Source organism: Crocodylus porosus, unplaced genomic scaffold, assembly GCF_001723895.1.
Source record: "Crocodylus porosus isolate Cpor-Errol unplaced genomic scaffold, CroPor_comp1, whole genome shotgun sequence".
NCBI classification, from domain to species: Eukaryota; Metazoa; Chordata; order Crocodylia; family Crocodylidae; genus Crocodylus; species Crocodylus porosus.
In genome coordinates, this window is record NW_017728914.1 from 26,096,978 (window position 1) to 26,121,128 (window position 24,151).

At 43.5% G+C, this 24,151-nt stretch overlaps 1 protein-coding gene across 2 annotated transcripts in view; it reads right to left on the reverse strand.

Moving 5' to 3' along the window:
- The window catches only part of LOC109310074 (solute carrier family 22 member 5-like), a 91,363-nt gene extending 67,212 nt beyond the window's left edge, over window positions 1–24,151 (reverse strand). Inside the window, exons 1-3 of one of the 2 annotated variants that reach the window (XM_019535042.1) lie at window positions 23,759–24,151; window positions 6,816–6,919; window positions 2,282–2,436 (exon numbers count right to left, since the gene is read on the reverse strand). In XM_019535042.1, the coding sequence (XP_019390587.1) occupies window positions 2,282–2,436; window positions 6,816–6,919; window positions 23,759–24,151 (652 nt within the window). The remainder of the gene's footprint in view (window positions 1–2,281; window positions 2,437–6,815; window positions 6,920–23,758) is intronic. The other variant, XM_019535043.1, reaches the window with a different exon arrangement.

The following is a 24,151-nucleotide window of genomic DNA, read 5'->3' on the forward strand; positions in this document are numbered from 1 at the left end:
CATTAGCAACCATTTTTAATGATAAATGTCTACAATATTATTTTTCATAAATCACAGATTTACTTGAGAACTTGTTTTTCTTTTGGCTAAGAAACTAAAAATACACAGGGAAGCTCAAGCTCCATATTTCGGTCATTTAAGGTATTTACTTCTAGAAACCACTATATCTACCGTGCAACAGGCAAAGTTCACATTTCCAGAACTAAAAGCCTTCAGCATGCTCTACTCATGCTGCCTAGTAAGAGCCAGAAAAACAATCTCATGGCTCACAGGGACTCCCAATAAACCCATCAGCTAAGTCACTAAATTGGTCTCTCTCACACATCAATATCATCTTTGGAAGGGTAGGGGTGAATCCAACCTACAGAGCACCTGCATTTCAGTAAGAACAAGAAAAGGGATACCGATTTAAGTGGGGGAAAAAAAAATCACTTAAGGGGAGGTGAGGGGAAAGAGGCAAAAAGTTTTGGAGAGAGTGTCCCATCCCACAACACAGGACAGCTGCCTACAGTACTTATATACACCTGCATTAGGAACAGCATGCAATGAACAGGACCTAACATCCTAAACAACTTCCCAGCACTTGGGGTTGCAATGGTACAGTTTACCGTCATCAAAAGTTAAGATCATTTCCCAGTCGTTTAGACTGTGGCTTGAGCGAAAGCTTGCCAAAGCTGATAAGAATATTCCAAGTACCAAGTCCATAAAAAGGATGCATTGTCATTCTGATTATCTGTCAAGCCTCTTCTCTAATGAATTGAATATCTGAATGCATATGGAATTTGCCACTCTTAAAACACTTAATTAATATTTCAAAAGAACATTAAAATAAATTTATAAAAATGAAATTAATGAGGTGATTTAAATTCATTAATTTTGGCTTCCTTTAGGTCAAAGCTGCAATTATACAAGTAAGAAACATCCTGACATTTTCACAGCCACGTTGTTTTAAAATTCAGGCTTTTTTTTTTTACATTAAATAAAATAGGAGAAAATTAAAAAACTTAGTGGACATTTTTTTGTGATTCTAGAAGAAAATCATCCCTGGTGTGGCATTTGCCAGTCACTTCAGTGACATTTCTGCCCACTCCACGTGAAATTATAGTCAAAAACCTTTCTTTTTGGCTCAACATATGCACTTTATGGGAAACTTCAAGCTGCATTAAATTTGACTGGCAAAAACAAACAGTTTCCCCCCATAATTTAACCTCTTGGGAAATCATTGATTAATACATCATATAGTTGTGGAATATGGATCATTTTAATTTACAACACTTTAGTTACTGAACAACGCAGTTCAGCAGTGACAAAAGAACATGCAGCTTGACTGAGTTTGTGGGTTTACCTGCCCAGCCTAATTTTGACCCCAGATCTTTTGTCACAGTGCTGAAATACAGGGAGCAGAAAGAAAGCTGCAAATGAGTGGGTGGAGCAAGGAGTGAGGCAACATGGTTTTCCAAACTGAGATGTGTTTGTTTCGATAACAAGCCTCGAACACTCCCTTTCGCTATTGCAACAGCAACTGTTTTCTCTACTGAGAGGATGAGAATCAACAAGGTTTTCAGGCTAGATTGCACAGGATAAATTTCTCCATGAGAAAAGCATGAATGCCTCTTTTAACAGTTATTTCCACTAAGGACAGAAATACTAACAAAGGTACTGCAGTGCCACTGTAATTTCAAGGAACGGTCAAGGGACTGAAAAATGACTTCCAACTTACTTGAAGACTATTACTGTGCATGAATTATCAGAAATTTCTTCAAATTCACTAGGTGAGCAGCTCCCCTCATACGTACTTAGTGAATGCAACTCGGGCAACGAGCTAAGCACATGATTTATTTTAAACACTTCATTCTCACTGAAATCAACAGGACCTACACACACGTACACCTACCTTACTGAATAGGACCCCCCCCCCAAAAAACCCAGGAAACTTGATAACAGGTTTTTTTCTTGCTTCTGCATTTTTCACTTCTAAAGGTCTTGGGAAATCCTGTAGGGGGTTTTTGTATGTTTGTTTGACATAATTTTCACCCCCATTATTATTTAAAAGATGTATGCAATACTCTTTCATAATAATCTACTCTAATATATACTCAGCATATAGTCATGCTTGTTTAACCAGATTCCTATAAGCTCCCAAGGAAAAATATCTTTATGAATGTGATTAGGGAGGGTGGAAAATGTTGCGGTCTCCACAATGATGTTACTTTTGTTTTGTTCTTCCAAGCATTCACCACTATACAAAGCAAGCATTAACGCAATTCAGACATGTTCATACCTAATATGAAGGCCACAACGTAGTTAGAGATCTGTCCCATTCCAACTATAAGAAACAGTATTGTGAACATCTCCCAGCTGGTAGAGAAGATCTGCACGAAGCTGAAGCCAGTCTGCACAGCCATGGTTGCAAAGAGAATAGTCTTCCTGCCAAACCTTTTATAAAGGCATAAATGAGAATATTATACAAAATCCATAAAAAATATTTCTTGAAGGTGGGCTAAGCAAAAGAGCCTTGGTATAGACACCTAAGTCAAAGTCACATGGCTCATCAAAAGTGATAGCAGTCAAAAGCTTAAAAAAATACTTAAAGTATAGGAGCTTTAGAACCCAAGAAATTAAATCAAAGAAGAAATTAAGAACAGAGATCCTGAAGAGTATTTTAAATCAGTATCATTGCAACACAGAACATATCATAGGTAAAAAGCTGTTAGAAGAATTACAAGACAGGCAGAAATAAAGAAATGACAAACAAGCTCACTTATGCAACGTTAGTTCAGTTTTTCTGCACTATGATGCAGTCTTTACTTACATAAGCACATTTTTTCTGCCTTGTTCAGGGACCTGGATAGGTGGTGCTTAGCAAAGAAACTGCCATTTAACAATTTATTTTATTCTAACTGTTCAGTGTGCTCCGTTGCCCTAATAAAAGCACATTTTTCAAAAAAAGCTCTGCAATAGAATCATTTGTGTCTTCATGGACTTTTCTATGACTGTATAGAATTTAAAGGTTTCATGGAGTCTTATAATGTTAGGCAGCTTCAGTAAGAAGTAGAGCTGACCTAACAAGTATGAACATTACTCTCTTTCCTGCAGGACACTTCTGATTTTTGCCAACAAAAATAGCTCTGCACCCAGAGCATGGAAGACTGCACAATCCATACAACTGCAGTGTAATAGTCAAATTGCTCAAGGCAGCTAAGGAAGGCAAGAGTGATGTTTTTGGCCACTTAGTCTTTTAGGACAATGACAGCAATGGTTTACCTATACTTTCCTCCCTCTTTCACCTCGTTTCTTCTCAACTTCTTATCTATATACTTGCATTTTTCTCTATGGAAAAACTAGGTGTAACTTCATCTCGGAACTCAAAGGCATACACAGGTATGCATTGACTTGAGTGTAAATGTAACAACGTTACAAGGCTTGCTAAAATTTTATATATTCCTAAGAAATCCTATCGGTGCCCAGGCAGCAGCCAGCAAAGTGAATTTTTGTGAAAACAAACATATGTTCTAGAGATTTTTTTGGATGTTCTCAATACAGAAATGGCGCCAGAGAGATTTAGTGATTATCAAGTCTCATTTTAAGGATAAAAGATTAGCTGGCTTTTGTATCGGGGTCAAGAGCCAACAGATTAATTTTGGATCAAGTGGAATTAGATATCTGACATTTAAAGGATTAAAACATTCCATCGTTTCACAAATCTACATTCATCAATCCTCTAAAGTGGATTCCTAATTCAAGAATAGAACAATTACATAAAACCTTGAGGATGCTCTATAAACAGAGGACAGGGGAATAGACAATGCAACATGAGTTTTCAGAACAATGCTGCAGCACAAAAGCCAAATTTGATCCCTTAGTGAGTAAACAGAGCAGTTGGGATTAGAAGCCGAAAATGATTTTTCCAGTGTATGGCAGTGGTGAGACCATTACTGGAACACTGCTTAAAGACATGGAAGATGTCTGTAACATTTAATGAATATTACACGTTAGTCTAATGGTGGGTTGCTCCTGTATTGCTGCTCTATGATTAGAAGCAACTAAATCAGGCATGGCTTAGACCAGGGGTGGGCCAAGTCTGGCCCATGAGGCCGTTCTACCCGGCCTGCAGTGCCCCTACAAAAATTTAGAAAATACTGATCTGTCCTTGGTTCCTGTCAAAAACGTCAGGGGCAGTAGGACCTAGGGTAATTCCTGGTGGGCTCCTGCAACATCAGGGCCTGCCCAACCCCACCCCCCGCCAGAAGCCCCAAGAGGGGCTTCTGGCCTGGGACCACGTGGCTGCACTGCGCCAGAAACTCAGGTAAGGAGGGAGGACCATGAGCAGGGAAGGAGCCTGAGGAAAAGTGGCCTGGGGAAAAGCCACCCTTCCCCTGCACCGTGGCTGGTGCTCCCTGCTGCAGCCGCCCACAGCCTGTGAGGGGCTGTCCTGAGCAGGGAGAAGCAGCCCCAGGTGGGCTGAGAGAGGCACTGGGCACGGGGTGGACAAGGGACCATTTTTCCATGCAGCTGCTTGGCGCAGAAGAAAGCAGCCCCCACTTGTTGCGCCAGGCAGTGTTCGCTGCTGCTGCCCGCTTGGAGCTCGGGCGCTGGACAGCAGAGGTGGCAGTGACAAACACTGCTCAGCACAGCAAGTGGAGGGGCTGCTTTCTTCCATGCTGAGCAGCTGCTGCTGCCAGGCGCAGCCCCGACAGGCGAGCCCGGAGCTGATGCAGGGGCCAGGCTGGCAGTGGGGGCAGGCTGCAATCTGATGCTGAGCATGGGGAAAAAGCGGCCCCTCGCCTGCCCCATGCCTGGCACCCCATGCTGCTGTCACTCACAGCCCACATGGGGCCGCCTGTGACTGCTCAGGACAGCCCTGCACAGGCTGCGAGCCGCTGCAGCAGGGAGCGCCAGCCATGGGGTGGGGGAGAGGCCGCTTTCCCCTGCCTCAGCACCAGCTCCTTCCCTGCCGGCGAGCACGGAGTTGGGGCTGCGTCTTGCCCCCCACCTGTACCACAGGGCTGCGGGGGCACTGGGAGTGAGCAGGTCCGGGAGTCAGTAGGAGCACGGGGCCTGCACCAGAGTCCCAGAGCAGGGCGGCAGAAGTACAGGGTCCCAGCCAGCAGGGCCTCTATAGAGCTGGGCCAGCTCCCCCCTCTCCCTGCTGTGCAATCCAGCCCAGCTCCACACACCCCTGCCAGCCTGTGCCCCACCCTGGGTTTTCCTGGCACTGGCCCTGAGACATTGGTCCCAAGATGGTGACCAGGAGGTGGGGCACCTGTCAAGGGGTGGGGCTACCCATGCGGCCTTCGACAGCTTGCCAAAATGGGTAAGCAGCCCTGCACCCGAAATAATTGCCCGCCCCTGACTTAGACTACATGTACACTGAACAGACATTTCTGGCAATGTCCTCCAGTTACTAATAATTAAAGACCAGTGCTACTTAGAGGGCTATCCCTAATGGTGGGCCAAAAACTGGTTTAATCAGGTTCAAGCGACAGAGGGCAAGATAAAGGACTTCTGGGCAGTTAAAAGGATAATCTATGAAGGATGGGGGAAAGAGGCATGTAAATCAGCCCAGAGGTTAAGGTGTCTGGGATACACTAGGCATACAAAAGCTGGGAGTAGGTCAGATCTCCTGGCACACTGTGGTGTTAATTTCTCTTGTACTTGTTATCCTGTTAAGATATCAAGCACTTAACAGGGAGGAAGGACATTCAGGACTCAAACCTGCTGAGGAATCACAGATGGTAAAAAGGCGGTGGCCTTGTACCCAGCCTAAGAGCAGGAGTATAGTGGAGGCCTAAGGGCCAGAAAGGCAGTACTCAGAGAGAACCCAAGAGTTGCAGCTAACCCTGACCTGACACAAGGCACCCCGTCCTCATGCTCAGGGTTTGAAAGGATGCTGAAAAACTGGAGAAAGTGCAGAGAAGAGTCAAAGAAATTATTTGTGAACCTCACAATGGGAGACAAAGAGCTATTCAACAAGAAGACTGAGAAAGGACTTGGTTACAATGATTAGGATTTATGGAGAGAGAAAATACCATGGTTCTTTACTCTAGCAAAGAGAAGCATAACAAGAATGAAAAGGCTGAAGCCAGACAAATTCAAATTGGAAATCAGGAACAAATTTTAACAGTGGCAGTGATCAACTGTTAGAACAACCTGCCAAAGAAAGTGGAGGATTTTCCATCTCTTGATTTCTTCAAGATCCTTTTCTGGAAGATATGCTTTAGCCTAACATATGTCATTGGGTTAAATATGGCTGCATAATGTAATGGTTATACAAATATCAGACTAGATTACCCAATAGTCTTTTAGCTTTAAATTATAGCAAATATGTATCCATTCCTGATGAACCAAGTTAGGATTTTAAATAATTTAGCATCATCTTTATTCTTCCTATTTTGGAGCAGCTCAGTTTGTCTCCATCAAACCTTCTTCTGTATACAGAGACCAAAATTATACATTCAATTCAAGCCATCCCACTGCTCCTAGACTGGCTTCTCAGTGATGGTATTAACAAAGGTTTTATTCTTCAGGAGACTATTTGAAGGGAATTCATAGAAGAAACCGTTTCTGAAGTCAACACCAGAACATCTAAGCGCATACATAAGTGCTTTGTAGAAAGTTCCTGATGTGAAGGGTGTTAATTCTAAAGGGGACAACTGAACAAATGGTAGGTTAGGACTGGGATTTTCAGACACACTTACGGAGACCCCTTATACCCCCCATGAAAATCTTAGCATATACATGAATTAGGACCCTCATTTTGTTTAGCATAGGTCACTAACACGTGGTCTCCGTTTCTAGACACAGAAGAGATTTACCTGTCTGAGAGCTGTCCTGATACAAAGGATCCAATCAGCACCCCCACAAAAAACAAGGAGGTGGTTAGTGGGGCTTTCCAATCATCGTCACATACCAGATTCCACTGCAAGAAAAACAAAGCAAGATTTAATATGTCCTATTTCTTAATATCATTTTATAACTGGTTCAGCAGATGATTTAAATTAGTTATTTATTTTAGCAGTAGGCCAATTTCAACATAATTTGGACTCGTTTTCCTATATTTGTGTTTCCATTTGGCTGTGGATAAGGGGTATAGCTATTACACAGTGACGGGTCCCAACCAAGAACCCAAATGCACAGACAGTAAACAGGAAAGGAAATGCAATCATTTCAACTCTAGGGAGAATGGAAAATGTAAGAACAGAAGCCAGAGAAAAGAAGAGAAGGACACTTGCCACTCCTCCAATATGCTTACAGTTCTAGCTGTGCCCCCATCCTCCCATTCAATTCCCCTATGGTTTATCTGACCACAGAAAAAGGCCAATCTGAGCTCAGTCATAGCTGTGGCCAGAAGACGTTGGTTGCAGTTGATATACCTACAGTGCTTGCAGGGCTTATCAGTAGGGACCTACTTAAATGGTAGTTTCACAATTTTTGCAGAAACCACGTAACATGTTTATCTCCACCACTGCTGTGAAAAATGGCACCGGCTGCGATTTCTCAGGAAATCAATCCTCCAAAAAAATTAATAAAAATAAAGTGCTGGCTCTTTGCTACTACTGCAGCCTGGCTTTGCAACACGCCCGTGAGGGAAAAGCACCAACTGGCAGGGCAGCACAAAGAGCAGCAGCCATGACAGTAGCTGCCCTGTCGTACCTCTCTGCCAATCAGCACCGAGGGGTGGAGCCGCATGAAGGGCAGCCAGCAGTCAAGATGGCAGCCAATCCCTTGTCCCTCCTCCCACTGGGGCCTCTCTGCCAATCAATGCCAAGGTGCAGGGCTACTACAAATCATCATAAAATCAGCTTTTTGGGTTGTGACCAAGCTACAAAAATTGCTTTCTCTTGCTGCAGGTTAGGTAGGTCCCTACTTATCAGCAGTGTTGGCTATCCAAAGACAGACATCCCAGAGAAGTCTAACTTTCAGAAAGGTTTGAACACCAGTTCATGCAAATCAAGACCTGTAAGAGTATCTTAAGTTGGGAACGCAGGACCTCTAGTAACTCCTAGTGACCTGTGCTACTGTGGCCATAAAAAAGGGGTGGAAGTTGGGTCTTGTTCACAGGCACAGAGCTGAGCAGAGAAAATGTGAGGAAAGCAGGAAGCTCCAAAGAGTCTGAGAAATATCTAAACCTCAGCCAAAGACATATCTGTACACTGTGCCCCATTGCTTACCTTCTCTACATCACAATGTAAAAATATTTGCTAGTACTGAACCTTTATCCTAGAAGATCTCTTTCATTAAACCGTCCTGGTTCTGAAGTTGTTAGATTACTATGGTTTTCATTTTCAGTGAAGAGAAGAAGGGCATTCAGGGGAGAGGAGTGAGGGCATTTTTAGTTGAAACATCAGCTCAGGAGCTTTGTTCTAGTTTGCCAACATGAGGACTGCCATGCCATGGTGAATATTTTCAGTCCCAGAAAACAGGAAATGATATGGTCCACCAGGAGCAAATAGTGGTTGGAGCTGATGTGGAACAGAGGTCAGGGAATGCACTTCACAGCATTATGTTGCACAGAAGTCCCTTCAGAGTTGGTCTCTGAACATACCATGGGGTAAAGCGGCTGGCATGCACATCCTCCTTCCCCATGAGGCTATGAGGAAAATAAGCAAGGATACTCAAAACTGAGAAATTCAACCTTATCTTTCTTTCTGAATGGAAACTGGGGAGCAGTGGCCAGCATAGCCCCTGCAAGAAGTAACGTTAAGTGGCCACAGATATATGTAGACAATCCATGGGGGTAAGAGAAGAGGTCAAAACCTCCCACTTTCCCAGAAGGATTCAGCAGGAAAGCTGAGTTTCCAGTGTCCCAAGCTAGTTCTTTGGCAAGAAAAATAACACCACAAGAGCCCAAGTGGAAAAAGACCATTGCACTTATGTAAAAAAAAAAAAAAAAAGGAGGCTTGTGGCTTAATGCAGGATAGAAGCAGGCCGAAGGCTTGAAAGTGTTGTGATCTCAAGTTAGTGAAAGTTTCCATTTTTACCAGAAGAACTGTCGTATTTCTGTATATGACAGAGGCAGTGTCAGGTTAAATACGCTGACTTTTTTCTCATATTAACCATCCTCTGAAGCACATTCCATTTTAATAAACTACAGAGGTCATTAAGTGTTTGCCACCTTTTCTGTTGCTGATATTAGTCTTGATTAGACATGTAAAACACAAGTCATCATTGGAATAATTTCTCCTAATCATCAGCTTTAATTATTTCAGCCTACAAGCTAAAGTTTTTTAAACCTACATTACAGAGTAAACCTTGGGTAATAATGAAATAATCTAACTAAGCCTCAGATTAAAGCAGAGGTTAATTTTAACAAAAGGTTTATAGCCATAATTCTTGGACTCCATGCCTTTACAGGAACCTGTCCCTAGGTAAATTGGAACATAATTTTGGGAACTGTTTGCCAGCTTAAACAAATATTTCTTAAATGCATGGCAGGTAAAATATTTCTCCAGCAGAAGTTTCAGTTATTCTGATATTTAACCTGCTTTTCAAACAACAGACAGTTGCAAGCATTTGCTTGCATAAAGAAACTCCTGCCTACATACTCCATATAGGCAGTACTCAGTATTATGCTTAAAAAGAAAAACTGAATACAGGGTATGAGCAGTACACATTTCTTGTGTTTCAGTGAGGTTATCTTTAGTACTCAGCCCTGGTTGGTGTCTAGAAATAACACTACAATAAAACCTTGCATTCTTTAACCCTGATTTCTACGTGTTCTTTCTACACCCCAACATTGTGGCAGGAGATTAAAGAGGAAGGTCTGTACCAAGTATAGCTGATAGCATTCTTCAAAAATAGCTTGTAAATTAATAAACATGCCTTTTCTTCCTGACATTTAAGCCTGTAGAGACTGAGACACTCGTTAGACAACAAATGCTTTTAGATGGTTTTCATGGAACAGTGAAGTCTGAATGACCTACAAAGGACAAGGAACACTTCTGAGGTTATACTTTAGCGTACCACAGAAAACACGGGTTAAAATGCAAAATAATTTGGACTATTTCTTACTGCTGATCTGATTCACAGATTACTCTCCCCTGTCGGAAACAACATCTCTAGCAGCAGAATTCACTTAAATTAAGTCATCTAGCTCATCTCCAAACAATACAATGCACGTTTCAACAGGAGCTTTTCCAGTGTTTTTTATAGTCTACTTTGGAAAAGTCTCAAGTTCTGGGGCATTTATTCCTCTTATTGTGAGGGTTCACCCACAGTGTACATGAAGTAGTATGATTTGGTAGAAACACGAAATTCATCAGTTTTACTTCAACTCTACTTGTGTCAAGTTTGGGCAGGTTGATTTCTTCCTTAAAGGAAAACAAGTCATGCCTGTCAAAAGTTTTGAAAACAAAGATGTAGACAGATTCAATGCATGCTAGCATCAATGAGTGGGAAACATACAAACAAACACGGGGGCTTATGTCACAGTTTTTGCAGCATTTTAAAATAACTTAAGCCTGCAAGCCTGACTTTTGCAAAGACATTTGCAAAGTTCATTTCTGAAAATGAACAGAGATGTTTATGTAGAAGTGTTTTTGTCTCCATTAATGGATGGCTCTGATGATTTTATTGCTCTTTATAACTTTGCCTATCAGCAGCAGAATGAATTAAACAAGATTTCAGTAAATTTTACTGCTGCCATTTACAAATGAGTATGCAGCAGCCAATAAAACAAAACATAATATTTTGAAATGCTGGGAAAGCACTATAGGTATCTAAAGAGCTTCATAAGCATTAAGAAATACCTTGGGGAAATCAAGCTGTTTACATTATAATGGACAACCCCTCCCTTGTAAAACAGAAAGAATAAGTAATTTTCCATTTCAACAGAAGCAGCCATTTAACTTCAAAAACTATAACAATATTGACATTTCAGTTGCTAAAAATACCACCATATGCATTTCTTTAACACTAAGATTTCCATAACAGAAGTAATATGTTGGGTGCCTATCAGATGCAAATATGATACAATCCGATCTTGAACATAATTAGAAAGACAAAAACAAAACAAATCCCAGGAAAAATGGGAGAGTCAGGGCTACAGTTCTGAAATTTAGGCATGCAACTGTACATAGACAATATTAACTTTCAATGTTTATTCTCACTGGGAGGATGAAGAGGTTTAAATTTCAGTAATTAATTCTGTAAGGATGGATTTTATGTTACAAGTAAAAAGATCACACACATACATAGGGGCTACGAACATAAGCAACTGCCATGATTGGCACCGAGAAACTGATTCCCCAATGGTTTCGTGATTCTATATAAATTAGTACTCGGCCTGTTTTAGAACACAATAATTAAATTGGCACATGATAGAATGAGAAACTAAAGTCTTAGGGAGAATTCAGAGTCAGACTGTTAACATTATTTTGGGCTATGATGCAAAAGTTGTCAAGATCCTCGGGACTGTAGACAAAAGAATATGGGGAAAAAAAGAGAGAGATTCAGAGACTAGAATGCTGATTTACAAACTGAAAATCCATATAAAATACCAGAATAAAATCACTTCCATTCTGTACTAGCATTGCTACAACAGTATAATTATATAATGATAACCATAGTTTATCATTTTAATCTACATAATTTATAAAGCTATATAACTAGAAAGCTTTAATTGTACCTGCTGGCCAGTTTCCATGCAACAAGCTCTTAAAGTAGGAATTATATTCCTTTAATGTTAAAGTCACTAATGAAACCACACCCCATAAATGGGACAAGGAGAGAGAAGGAAAGGAGAGAGAGAGAGACAACAACTCCCAAAGGTAAACCATACATATCTATGAAAACAAATAAACATGAATGCAGAATCCATCCATTAATACAAGATGGTACTCCAAGTAACTTTTTATTATATACACATGCACATCTTTTAGTTTTCTAGTCCTGAATATTAAAAGATGCTATGTTCACTTTCCAAGTCTACAGACTAAAGAACTATCCATGATTGATCTGACCTGCCTCACTTATTTAAATAGGGCTGATGACTGAATTCCTGACGAAAATCTGTCAGTACCCAACTACTTCACAGCTGATCATACTTCCTGTTAGTCTGGTCCTTTTTGCCAGCCTGTGTGTTCCTTGTCTTCCATATTGCAAGCACTTAGGAGTAAAGAGCATTTCTAAAGTGCTTAGCATCCTGGAAACATCACTGCAGCACATAAGGGAAACAGCCAGCTCATGTGCCTACCCCTGTACAGAAAGTGTCTCCTGCATTCTCCTGGAGCCAAAAGCCCCCAGCATCCTCTCCTTAGCTATAAAGATCTCCTACTGCCTTTCATCCCCAACATATTCTAAAGAACAGTGAGGCTCTGTCAATTTTTTTAAGTTAGTGAAGTCATGAAGACTATATTAAGTGGAAAAATGAGTAACTCAAATTGCAGATACTGAATTTATCTGCAGCAGATGCAGAATTGAAACCTGCTGCAGATTCCAGAGCAAGTTTTAGGCAGAGTACAGTGTCTTGTGGGCAGAGGTCTCGAAAGCTTTGTTCTGTACAAAATGTAGATCTTCCCTCCCTCGTTCAATGGGAGAACACTGTAGAAGACATATTGTGTCCAACATGTAATGTACTCTGCCAAAACTTTTATAATACTGCAAACTGGAACATTTCCAAGGCTTGTACATTAATGCTACGATACTCACTATTGTACTGTATGAAATAGTCAACCTGAATGCACCAAGTTAGCCAAAACATGAAGGTTAATGAGAGGCACATCATAAACTCTTTCCATAAGTGCTTTGGACAGGTCAGGGAATGGGCAACACAATATCGGGGTGTTTGCCCTTTAGACCAGTAGATCAAATCTGGTATAGCTGGAGGTGACCAAAATTTACTTTGATTGAATCCTTAATGGCCTACAGAAAATACATCCAGTTTAAATTTAATCCAGATTCTAATGTACCTGTGGCTTAAAGACTGGCAGCAGTCACCAGGGGACATTAAGCCTCAGCCTCAGAAAAATTATTCTGCATGTTCTACATGCCCTGTTTACATAACCTAGAATGACAATGACTTCATTTGTTTTTTGCATCAGCATCGTATCGTTGACTCATTCACCTTCACTGAAACCTCAGATTCTTTTTGGCAGTACTGCTACCTAGCTGGTTATTCTCATAAAGGATTTTTCTTTCCCAAGTGTATTATTTTCAAAGTGCTTTTACTGAATATCATCTTCTTGATTTCAGATCATTCTCCAAAACCATTGTGAAGATACTGTTCTCCAGCCCCATCTCACCTACAAATTGTATAAGTTTACCTTCTAGTGTATTAATGAAAATATTGAACATTATTAGATGCAGAATAGGCTACTGCAGGACATCACCTAATTTATCCTCCCAACAGGAGAGCAAATCCTTGATAATGACTCTGACTACAGTTTTTTCAATCACCTATGTACCCAACCTCATCTTGCTTATTTAAAGAAGGAAAACATATCACATGGGCCTGTGTAAACAACAAAACAGTAAAAAGTCAAGATATATCACATTTATGGCTTCCCAATCCAATAAGCAGCTTTGGCTTTAGTGCCTGAAACTTTACTCTTTTTACAAGCATGACATTAATGATTCAAGGCCAGGTTTTATGTTTCTTCTATTGGCACAAGTAGCATATTAGCCTACATTCCTTTCCTATGTTGTGTGAGAAGATGACAAATGTTATTCCTGACTGTCACTACTGAGTTCATAATAGACGCTACTACTTTTAATTGACAATAACTACACCTAGCTATTTTGAGGTAATTAGCAGCCATATGACTGATGATACATTTTAGCAGTCCCAGAGTCAACTGACAAAGAGAGGAAAAACAACAAACTAAGACATTTGAATGCTGCATATACTTAGTAAAACACCAAACTTGAAAGATTTTAAGTTAGCTGATTATTTTTTTCCTTTCCCCAACATCCTGGAGCATACAGCACAGACATTATTCCAGTGTTTCCAGGTTTTGCTTTAATCCTATTTAAAATACATTCTTAAAACCTTTAAATGAGATCTACCCAATCATGCAGTCCTTAATACCATAAGATGGTCACCTTTCTAAATAGCAACTGTAATTTATCATCATTTCCCCCCAAAATAACAGCAATTAAATTTTAAAAAATCTAAACTTTTCTGCTAGAGTAACTGTAAACACACCTTTTAAAATATCTGCATTTCAAATGCACTATTCATTAACTAGCTAAAACGCCATTCTCCAGGATTCCTGGCCAGACATATCAGGAGGGCAAAGTCCCTGTAAACCTAGAAGGAAAGTGCGTTCACTTTACCATTTAGGCAGGAGATTACCATATTTTAAATCTTTCTGTGATCACCAAATACCTTACCCCCACACTCCTACAAGCCAGTTACAGCACATCAAATAGTGAACTCTACCTGCTGCAGGCAAAAGAGAACACTAATGATTCACAGGTTTTTTGATGGATTACTGCCTTAAAGGAGATTGTTTTCACTGCTCAAAGCGGCAGTGCTCTTTGAAGGGATCATCACCCTTTTCCTCACACTGTAACTCAATCAGAAATAAATGATTAGCTTCTTTCAGTGCTCCAGCACACTGTCTTTTCCTGCATCATACTTTGCAGAGATCATAACACTAAGCAAGAAGCTTCAAGAGATTGGCAATGTAACTACCAGTTGCACAATAAAAGATTAACGCAGTATATAACTCTGTTTAAAAAGATTAAGTCTATGAATCACAGGAAAGCAGATTACACAGAGAGTAAGTCTAAAGACAAACAGGTCAGGCAAAATGCAGAAATGGTCACTAACAGGCAAGACTGCAAGAAGTCTACAATGTACAAATTCTACTTGCACCAGAACATAAAGATGGCATCTGCTGATAAGGTTAAGTGCACTGAACCACGAAGAATATCACTAGATCCTGTATTCTTAACCACAGTGCCAGCATTAGGTTGATCTACTTAAAAACCACTGCTGAGAAAAGTCAGTTAATGAGTGGATAATCTCTGCAGGTACTTTACACCCATGGTTGTTGGCATTCAATTTGTATATGGAGGATTTTCAGTACTGCACCTTAGACTGGCAGAACTGTCTACTGTGGAGGAGTTCACGTTACAGTTACCCATAGCTAGAGATTATGCTCACTGCTGTAAAGTGAGCGTTAAAATGAGCAAGGGAATAAAACAGCCAGTTGGTAACTTAAAAAGAAATAGTATCTCTTCTCTCAGTACAGTCTGGCTCAGAAAGGGAATTGTAATTACTAGCTGATCAGTGATAGTGACGGTGGAGAATTCATATCCAGCAAGTCCAGCACCTGCAAGGTCTCCCATGACTTGCACAGGGCTGTTATTCAGGACACACCAGTTACATTAGCTCTTCAAAGCTAGGGACAGAAGTTGCACACAAACCAGTTTAAGTGATCAGAAACTAGTTTAACCCTAAAGCAGGACAGAAGTTCAATGCACTTAAACCACTTTCAAAAAGGGCCGAGACTGGTTTAACATAAACCTGGTTGGATGTAGTATCAGATTAAACTGATTTAGGCGAAACCAGTTTCTCTCCCAGACCCACCTCATGGTTTGAGTTAACTTACTGTTCCCCAGCATCCCAGGATGCTTTGCAGCCCTGGGCTGGGCTGTCGGATCCAGCGGAGCAGCGTTGGTCCTGCCCTTCTGCTCTCTAGCCAGAGCACTATCACTGCTCTGCACTATCACTGCAGCCCCTCCCAGGCTTTTCTCCAACTCTGAACTCCAGCGGAGTGTGGGGGGGGTGTGGCCAGGCCCCAGCCAGCACAGAGGTGGGAGGGGACAGATACCCCCGCTCCCACGGGATACCAGCTGGGGTCTGCCAGGGGAAGAGGGGGTGGGGAGGGGGAGAGAAGCCAGGCTTTCCCCTCCACTCCGATTGAGTGGAGTGGCAGCCTGGGAAGAGTTGTTACGCTTCCCCGCCAGGCAAACCCCAGCAGGGGTCCCATGCAGACTAGGGAGGGGGTTTAAACCCCTTTCCCCCCTCCGCCTCAGCATGCTGGCCCAGGCTGGGGCCAGGCTGCCACCCCCCCAAGCAGGAAGTGGGGGCTAAGTCTGGGAAGGGTTTCCTCTCCCTGGCCAGGCAGACCTCAACCAGAGTCAGTGCAGGCCAGAGTGGGAGTTTAATACCCCCCGTCATACTCAGCGGGCCAGCCAGGGCCCAGGTATGCCCCCGCACTCCACTTGAACAGGGGGGTGGGAAAAGCCTCCAATGGCTTTTCTCCTAGTTCCCCGCCTTTCCTTTGGCAGTGACCCTGCAGCTTCTGGCCTGAGCCCCTGTAGGCATGTGGCTGCATTTCCAGAATCAAAAGTGAATGTCTGTTCACTCGCTTCTTGGTTCACTCCACTCAGTTTAGACGAACCTGCAAAGATTGAATAGATTCAGCCTTGGGCTTTCTGACTGTCTGTACTTAGCCCGAGAGCTTCACTGATTTTGTCTGTCCCCAGAATCAAATCAAAGCTTCAGTTTTCCTCTACACAGCCTAGTGGGTGTGCCTGCACTGTAGAATTAATACCACAGACTTGCCCCTGTGTACAAACACCAGGCTGGAGGGACTTAGATGTAAGCAGACATACTGCAATGGTCCCTACGGCTAAAGTAAAATGTGTGCCGGAGCCCAAGTACTTAAATTAGTGAAAGGATGGTGAGCAAGCATTTTCAAAGGAACCTCGCATTTGCTTCCCCTCTGGTTTGACTGAGATTGTCCCCTGGTTAGTTCATAATGATAGGCTGGAAGCCAGTCACAGACCTTGTTAAAAATGAGGGGTGTATTAACCCCTCTTCTTTGAGACTAAATTAAAAGAGCCTTTAACCTTACATGGAGTGAGACAGCAGAAGAAAATAGACGCTATGGCCCAGGACAATGGTCACATAGCAATACTTGAACATAGGTAAGCATGTGGGGTCAGGGGTTCACCTATGTCTAGCTGGGGTGCACAGAGAAAAAATGCAGGGGTGAAGGGAATTTCCAGCAAGCTGTCTTTCAGAAGCAGAAAAGGAGCAAGAAGCAAAAACAGTCATGAGCGTGGCCCCGAGTGGCAGAGCCTCTTGAGGTATAGACTGGCTAGAAAAGCAGATCTAGAGAAGAAGGAAACCATCTGCTGTTTGCTTCTCTGAAATCAAGAGATAAAAGACTTTATGTGCATTGTTTGCAAGTTGTACCTCTGCACCTACCTCTGAATGAGAGTTACTCCCAACATTTGAAAGCAGTCAGAAGAGCATAAAGCAAGTCAGATGCAAAAAAAAGAACTTAAGAAAGAAAAGCAACTGAAAAAGCAATTGCAGCAACATCTGGAGGTCTCCCAGAAGGGAAAGAGGACCTACACTTAGGAGATAAATTTGGGGCAGAAGCTCTCAAGTGTCCGGGCAGATTGCTAAACCCAGCTACAAACTCCACTTTGGACTGGCAAGACAGATCAAACATGGCAGCAAAAACTGATTACCATGGACCAAGAGGCTCCATGACAAGTGAAAGAAGGAAAGCTTTACCCAATCCAGAACTTGCTATCAGGGAGGAGCTGCAACAAGCCTGCTAAGAACTGAAACGAGCTGAACTAGGTTGAGAGTGAGGCCAGCCAGAGACTTTGGGTAACAAGTTATTTGCAACACTCTCTAACCCTGTGGCCTGCAGAGGACCCAGTCAGACTGTCCCAGTTCAGGTAATACAAATGCTTGCCCTGTCTGAGGAAAAGCAAAAATCTAGAGAGGCTGGAAGGCTCAGTGGACTTAGCCTCGTAGGCTGAACAAATGGCTGGATGATAAAGTTTAGGGTTCCAAGAGTCAACACAAGTGGTCCAGCTGATAGTGCAGCAAAAAAGAAACAAAGTTACTCAGATTTACAGATTGTAAGGCCGAAGGGACCTCGGAAGATCATCGGGTCCAGCCCCCTGCACCAAGCAGGAAAGATAACTTGGGTTCAGGTGACCCCAGCAAGGTATCCATCTAGAATCCTCTTGAAGATTTCCATCATAGGCTATTGCACCACCTCTGGAGGCAGCTTATTCCACCGTCTGGACACCCTGGCTGTGAAGAAGTTTTTCCTAATATTGAGGCTGAATCAATCTTCCAGGAATTTGTGGCCATTACTCCTGGTTTTCTCCTCGGGTGCCCTGGTGAACAGTTGCTCACCGAGCCCTTGATGTACTCCCCTAGTGTAGTGGTAAGCTGCTACCAGGTCCCCTCTCAGCCTTCTTTTTCTCAGGCTGAAGAGTCCCAGCTGCCTCAGCCCTTCCTCATATGGCTTGCCTTGTTAGACTGATCATATGGGTGGCTCTTCTTTGAACTCCCTCAAGCTTGTCCACGTTCTTGTTAAAGTGTGGTGTCCAGAAGTGGACACAGTACTCCGGCTGCGGTCTCACCAGTGCTGAGCAGAGCAAAGGAATCACCTCCTTGGCTTTGCTGGAGATGCATCGATTGATGCATGCCAGAGTATTATTTGCCCTACTGGCTACAGCATCGGACTGCTGGCTCACTGTCATACTGTGGTCTATTATTGCCCCCAGGTCTCTTTCATTCATGGTGCTAGTCAGTTTGGTGTCGCCAAGCCTGCAGGTGTGCTGGGGGTTGCTTGTCCTGAGGTGGAGCACTTTACATTTCTCGACGTTGAACTTCATAAAGTCTTCATACATGGTTTGGCAGGAGTTGCCAATCTAAGATAGTCAGGACACAGCTAAGGGCTCTTAGGAGAACAAAGGAAACAATCCCACCTGAAGTAGCAGAGGCTATGTAGAGTACAGCTGTTTAAGACGCATGATGGAAAACAGACTTTAATTCTATTAAAAAATATCCTGAGCAACTGAAAACAAGGGAAATTAGCCAGAGCCACTTATCTACATGCATTTCTGCTACTTTTAGTGCAGTAGCTGTAGTCATGTCAACTGGTGGAAGGATTATAGTAGCGGTGCAGGGCTGCCATTTCAAGCAACTTAGGGGAGCTATGTCCCTTTGGGAGTGCGTTTTTTCTTCTCTGCCTGACCTTTGTGCATACAATTAAAGGAAAGAAGTGCCTTGAAAAATCCAGTCTGCCTTGTTTCAGCACTGTACTGTGTGGACTGTCAGTAGAGGGGCACAAGCATCACCTTAACATCAGTAACCATAAATGTACTTTATGGATAAAGGGTTTGTTATACCTTTGGTACATTGTCTTTCCAACAGATCTGGGTCACAGCAGACACCCCAGAATCTATGTTCACCCAAACATCTGGGACCAGTGTTCAGTGGTCAGGGTGAACTCTTAGATGCAAAGGCAGAGCTACTCAAGCCCTACTTTGTCTCAACATTCACAAAAAGATTAACCTGCAACCAGACACCTAATAAAGATTATTTGGATAAGGAAGGCAACAAGCTGAGGGACGACACAGCAAAAGAGACGGTCAGAAAGATTTTAATGGGTTTGAATGAATTCAAGTCAGCAGGGCCTGATGAACTTTATCCCAGGGTACTGAAGGAACTGGCAAAGGAGATCTCAGAGCCCTTAGCAATGATCCTCATGAAGTGGGAGATGGGCAAGGTACCAGAGAGCTGGAAAACAGCCAACACAGTGCCCCTCTTGAAGAAAAGCCAATAAAGACAACCCTGGGGAACTAGACTCAATAAGCAGGAAAAGTTACTGGAGCAAATCCTAAGAAAATCCATTTTCAAACATCTGGAGGAGAAAAGGTTGATCACAAAGAGCCAACAAACTAAAAACAAATCATGTCAAACTTGATCTTCTCTGACAAAATAATGCTTTGGGCTGATTTGGACTTCAGCAAGGCTTTTGACAAGATCCCACATAACCTTCTCATAAACAAATTGGAGAATCATGAGCTAACCAAAACTACTATTAGGTGGACAGACAACTGTCTAAATAGCTGCAAGCAAAGGATAACTATAAATGGAGCCAAGTCAGAATGGCAGGAGGTTCTGAGTGGAGTCCCACAGGCATTTTAAAAGGGATGTGTAAAAGTCAGAGAGGGTCCAGAGGCAGGCAACAAAAATGATAAAGGACTTGGAAGGCAAAGGCAGACAAGGAGAGGGTGAAGGAGATAGGCACATTCAGCTTGCAGAGAAGGTACTTAAGAGGGCACATGATAGCAGTTTTCAAAGAGCTGCCATAAAAAAAGGAGAGTAAACACATTTTTTTCTTGCTGCAGAGAATAAGAAATGGATCAATGGTTTGAAGTTGCAGAACAGTAAGTTTAGACTGGATATCATGAAAAACATCACTGTCAGAAGACTGAGGCAGCTGGACAGACTACCTAGAGAAGTTGTCGAATCTCCATCATTGGAGGTGTTCAAGAGAAAGTTGGGCAGGCATCGGTTCATCCAGGCATAGCAATGCCTGTGTTCTACTATGGGTATTTCTCATGCTTTGGGGCTTCAGTTCGTCACATGGGGCCAGGACAGAATTTCCCCCCCTCTTGCTGCTGCATGTGTCAGGCAGTTTTTTCAGCCTTCCTCAGAGGCAATGTGTGTGTTGGCTTCAACTAAGGCTAGGGATGTGCCAATGGTCTTGCTGGGCCTTAAAACCATCTGCAAGCTTGCTCAAGATTCTTGGCCCTTTACTCAGAGTCAGACTGATCGACATTATTTGGGGTCAGGAAAGAATTTTGGGAGCAGTTTTGCACCACAGTGGTGACTGTGGCCCTTTTTCTCAGATCCTTGAGCTTATTTTTAACATTTTGTGTAGCAGCTGGACATACTGACTATGTAGTTTTGCTAAGAGGCTAGACAATGGATTTATATAGGATAGTTTAAAGTAGACATAGTATGACTGGAAGGGAACTTGAAAGGTCATCTAGTCCAAGCCCCTGCCTATGACTCAGTGACTACGACTCTCATAGCAAAGATAAGATTTCACATGCCTGAAATCACTTATTGCAAAAGATACCAGTAAAAGTCCTAAGAAGCAATATTTGAGGCTTTCCTTTTATACATGAAACAAGGGGAAAAAAATAACTTTTAATGAAAATTTTTCTAAGTCACTTCTAACTTAAATACTTCCAAATTAACAGAAATTGTACCATTGTTCCCAAATGAAGCTTTCTGATTTTGAGTCCAAAAGGCTCTGACCATGAAGCCACATCAGGAAGGCAAAGCCACTGCTAAATGAATTATAAGCTCCTCCTGTTTCAGTGCCAACCCTTTTTGAACTGAGAGAGCCAACAAAGACATGAAGATGAAGCCAGGAAGAGAGGAAAAGAAAAATAACACACCACAGAAATTCACATACTCATAGCCAAGACCACAGCTCCAAAGGCTACACAGTTACAGAAACCTGTCAATGTAAACAATAACATCTAACTTTTTAATCAACTCAATCAGATAAATTAAAAAAAAAAAAGCCCAAGAGAGCCCTCTCCACATAGTGTATCTGTAGTTTTAGAATTTGTAGGTACAATTTTTTAAGACAGTGATTTTCAACCTTGTTTTATTTGCAGACCCCTATAAATTTTCAAAAGGAGTTGCATACCCTTTGACTTGTAAGTGTGGGTATTTGCACACTTCTGATTGATGATAGTCATCTTTCATGGACCCCACAGAGTCTGCAGACCCCCAGGGGTCTGTGGACCACAGACTGAAAACCACTGTTTTAAGACAGCTTCCTAAAAGGTTCTCTGCTACTGCACTGAAGTATATAAAGGTCTTCAGCAAGGCACAAACTAAGTGGGGAAGACATAAACTGTCCCCACTCAAAACAGACTATATTAGTCATCCTGAACCCAGGTGCTGCAGCACCTGGGGGAGCCTTCAGATCCCTTCAAGGGTGCTGAGGTGTGACATGCAATATTAGAGCTATTAAGTGTGCAAACACGATTCACAAAATGAGCCCAGGGGTTTCAAATAAGAATCTATGGTGTTAAAAACGTTCTGACCTACTGTGATCTTTCTGAGGTCTCTGCAGCAGAAGAACTGCTCTATTGCTTTTCTGTAGTAAAAAAAAGGAGTGAGACCTAAGAACTGGCATTTTCTGAGGGGTCCTTTGAGCCTAACAAGAGCCTTCAGTCTACCTAAGGGTGAACTGAGTCTAAAAAGGTTGAGAAACACTGGGCTAGAGGGATACCAAGGTGCTGTCAAATTCACAGATAAGCAGACTTGGCATACTTACCCAGAATTGTTTCTTAGTCTATAACTGGCTGCACAAGCAAGCTCCTGTCTCTGCGCAAAGGGATATTATAGATGGTAACAGGGCAGCCTGCAGGCACAGAGCTTCTGCACGGAGTCTTATTTGTAACCCTGGTAGGTACAACAGTGATTTTCAAACTGACATGACTCCTTTATGCATTTGCAATTACTAGGAGTACGAAAAACCTCTAGAACTCACTTTGCGTTCTTTTCATATCCCAACAGCTCCCAAAGCGCAATCTAAAGCTGTGTTAAAACATGAGGGCCAATGAGCGAATGCCACCCTGGGGATACTCCTTTCCCAGTCACCTTTTATCTTTCCAAAAAAACAACAACAACAATTCCTGACAACTGTGGGGAAAACATTGCAGAATATCTTGGGTGGTTTTATGAGGTTCAGCAAGAGCAGCTATCTTAACATTTAGTGTTGAATTCGGTGGATCTGCTCCCTGCCCCTGAGGGACACAGGCCTGCTTGCTGTGCTGAAAGACCATGGGCTTAAGCCCATCAGGAATTACTGGAAACCTCCTTAATAAGGGAGGCCGATGGGAACACATCAACTAATTCCAGGGGAGAAATAAAGAGGCAACAAGAAGGGGAGTGAGGTCGATTTTGTGGACAGATTCTGGAGCTGGCTGCCATTTCCACAGGCTGAGCATGCCAGGGCCCCCCCCCCACCTGACTGGCCATGGGGCCCCAGCAATCCTGCCCCTCCCCAGTTTGCCACATGACCTGAAAGTGCAGGTTAATTACCTTGATTAACCCCAAAGAAGCCATTAATCCATGTGTTAATAAGCATGAATTACTGGCTTCACTGGGGTTAGTCAGGGTAATTAAGCCACTGCTTGGAGCCACTCTTAAGTGGCATCCCTGCCCTAGTCCCTCCCCGTGCTCCCAGCCTACAGGGCTTCCCGCATGCTTTTCTCTGCTTGTCGGCAAGTTTATTTATTCTTTCTTGTTTTTTGGCCACCTGCCCACCCACCAAAAGTGCAGAGCCTGCCTGAAATCATTGTTTTTGAGTTCACCTGGAATTGCCGTTTCCGTAAGAACTGCGCAACTGAGATTTCAGTAGGTCCCTACCTGCTCCATCTGCTGTGCCGTGCTCCCCACGCCTGCAGGGCTTCCCGCATGCTCTCCCCTGCTCGTGGGCAATTTTATTTATTCTTTTTCATTTTCCTGCAGGGCTTCCCGCACGCTTTCCCCTGCAAGTTGATTTTAGTTATTTATTTTTGGCCATCCGCCTGTCTGGAATCACCATTTCCGTGAAAACTGCACAGCCGTGTTTTCAGTAGGTCCCTACTTACCCTGGTAAAGCATCATGTCTGTCCCTGGCCCCAGGGGGTGACATTTAAAAGGCAAAACAACAATGGTCTCAGGCCCAGTTGGCTCCGAGTGGATCCCTCGCCCATGCTACCCATCGTCCCCCGGGCTTCAAGTGCTGCCATCTCCTCCCTCCTAGCTAGGGCCTGAGATGGCAGGGAGGTGGAGATGCCCCCAGAGGGGGGGATGCCCCAGAGCAACTAGACGTGGGGCAGGGGCGTCCCCCCACGGCCAGGCCTTGCCCTCGGCTGCAGGGGGGCACTGGCGGCGAGCACGGGGGTGTCTGTGCCCTGCCCGGCCAGGAGAGCCACCTGGGCCCCCACAGCCGGCGGCGGGCCGCACCTGCGTGACGATGGTGCGGTGGTAGATGTCCCGGCTGTACTCCCAGCCGTCCAGGCAGCGCTCCTGCGGCAGGCGGGCCAGGTCCACGTCGGTGCCGGGCCGCAGCCCCCGCGCCGAGAAGTTGGCCAGCTCGGCCAGGCGGTAGCGGCGGCAGCGGCTGGGCACGTCGCGGCCGCCCCGCAGCTCGCGGGGGAGGCTGGCGTTGGCCCAGGCGCTGCTCAGGTTGGCGCCGGGCGGCAGCGCGCAGTGGTGCTCGGGCACGCCGGCCAGGAAGACGGTGGAGATGCCGTTGAAGCCGTTGGGGACGATGCTGGCGCTGAGCAGGAAGAAGACGAGGCGCTGGAACGGGCCCCACTCGCCCAGGAAGGCGCTCAGCTCCTCGTAGTCCCGCAT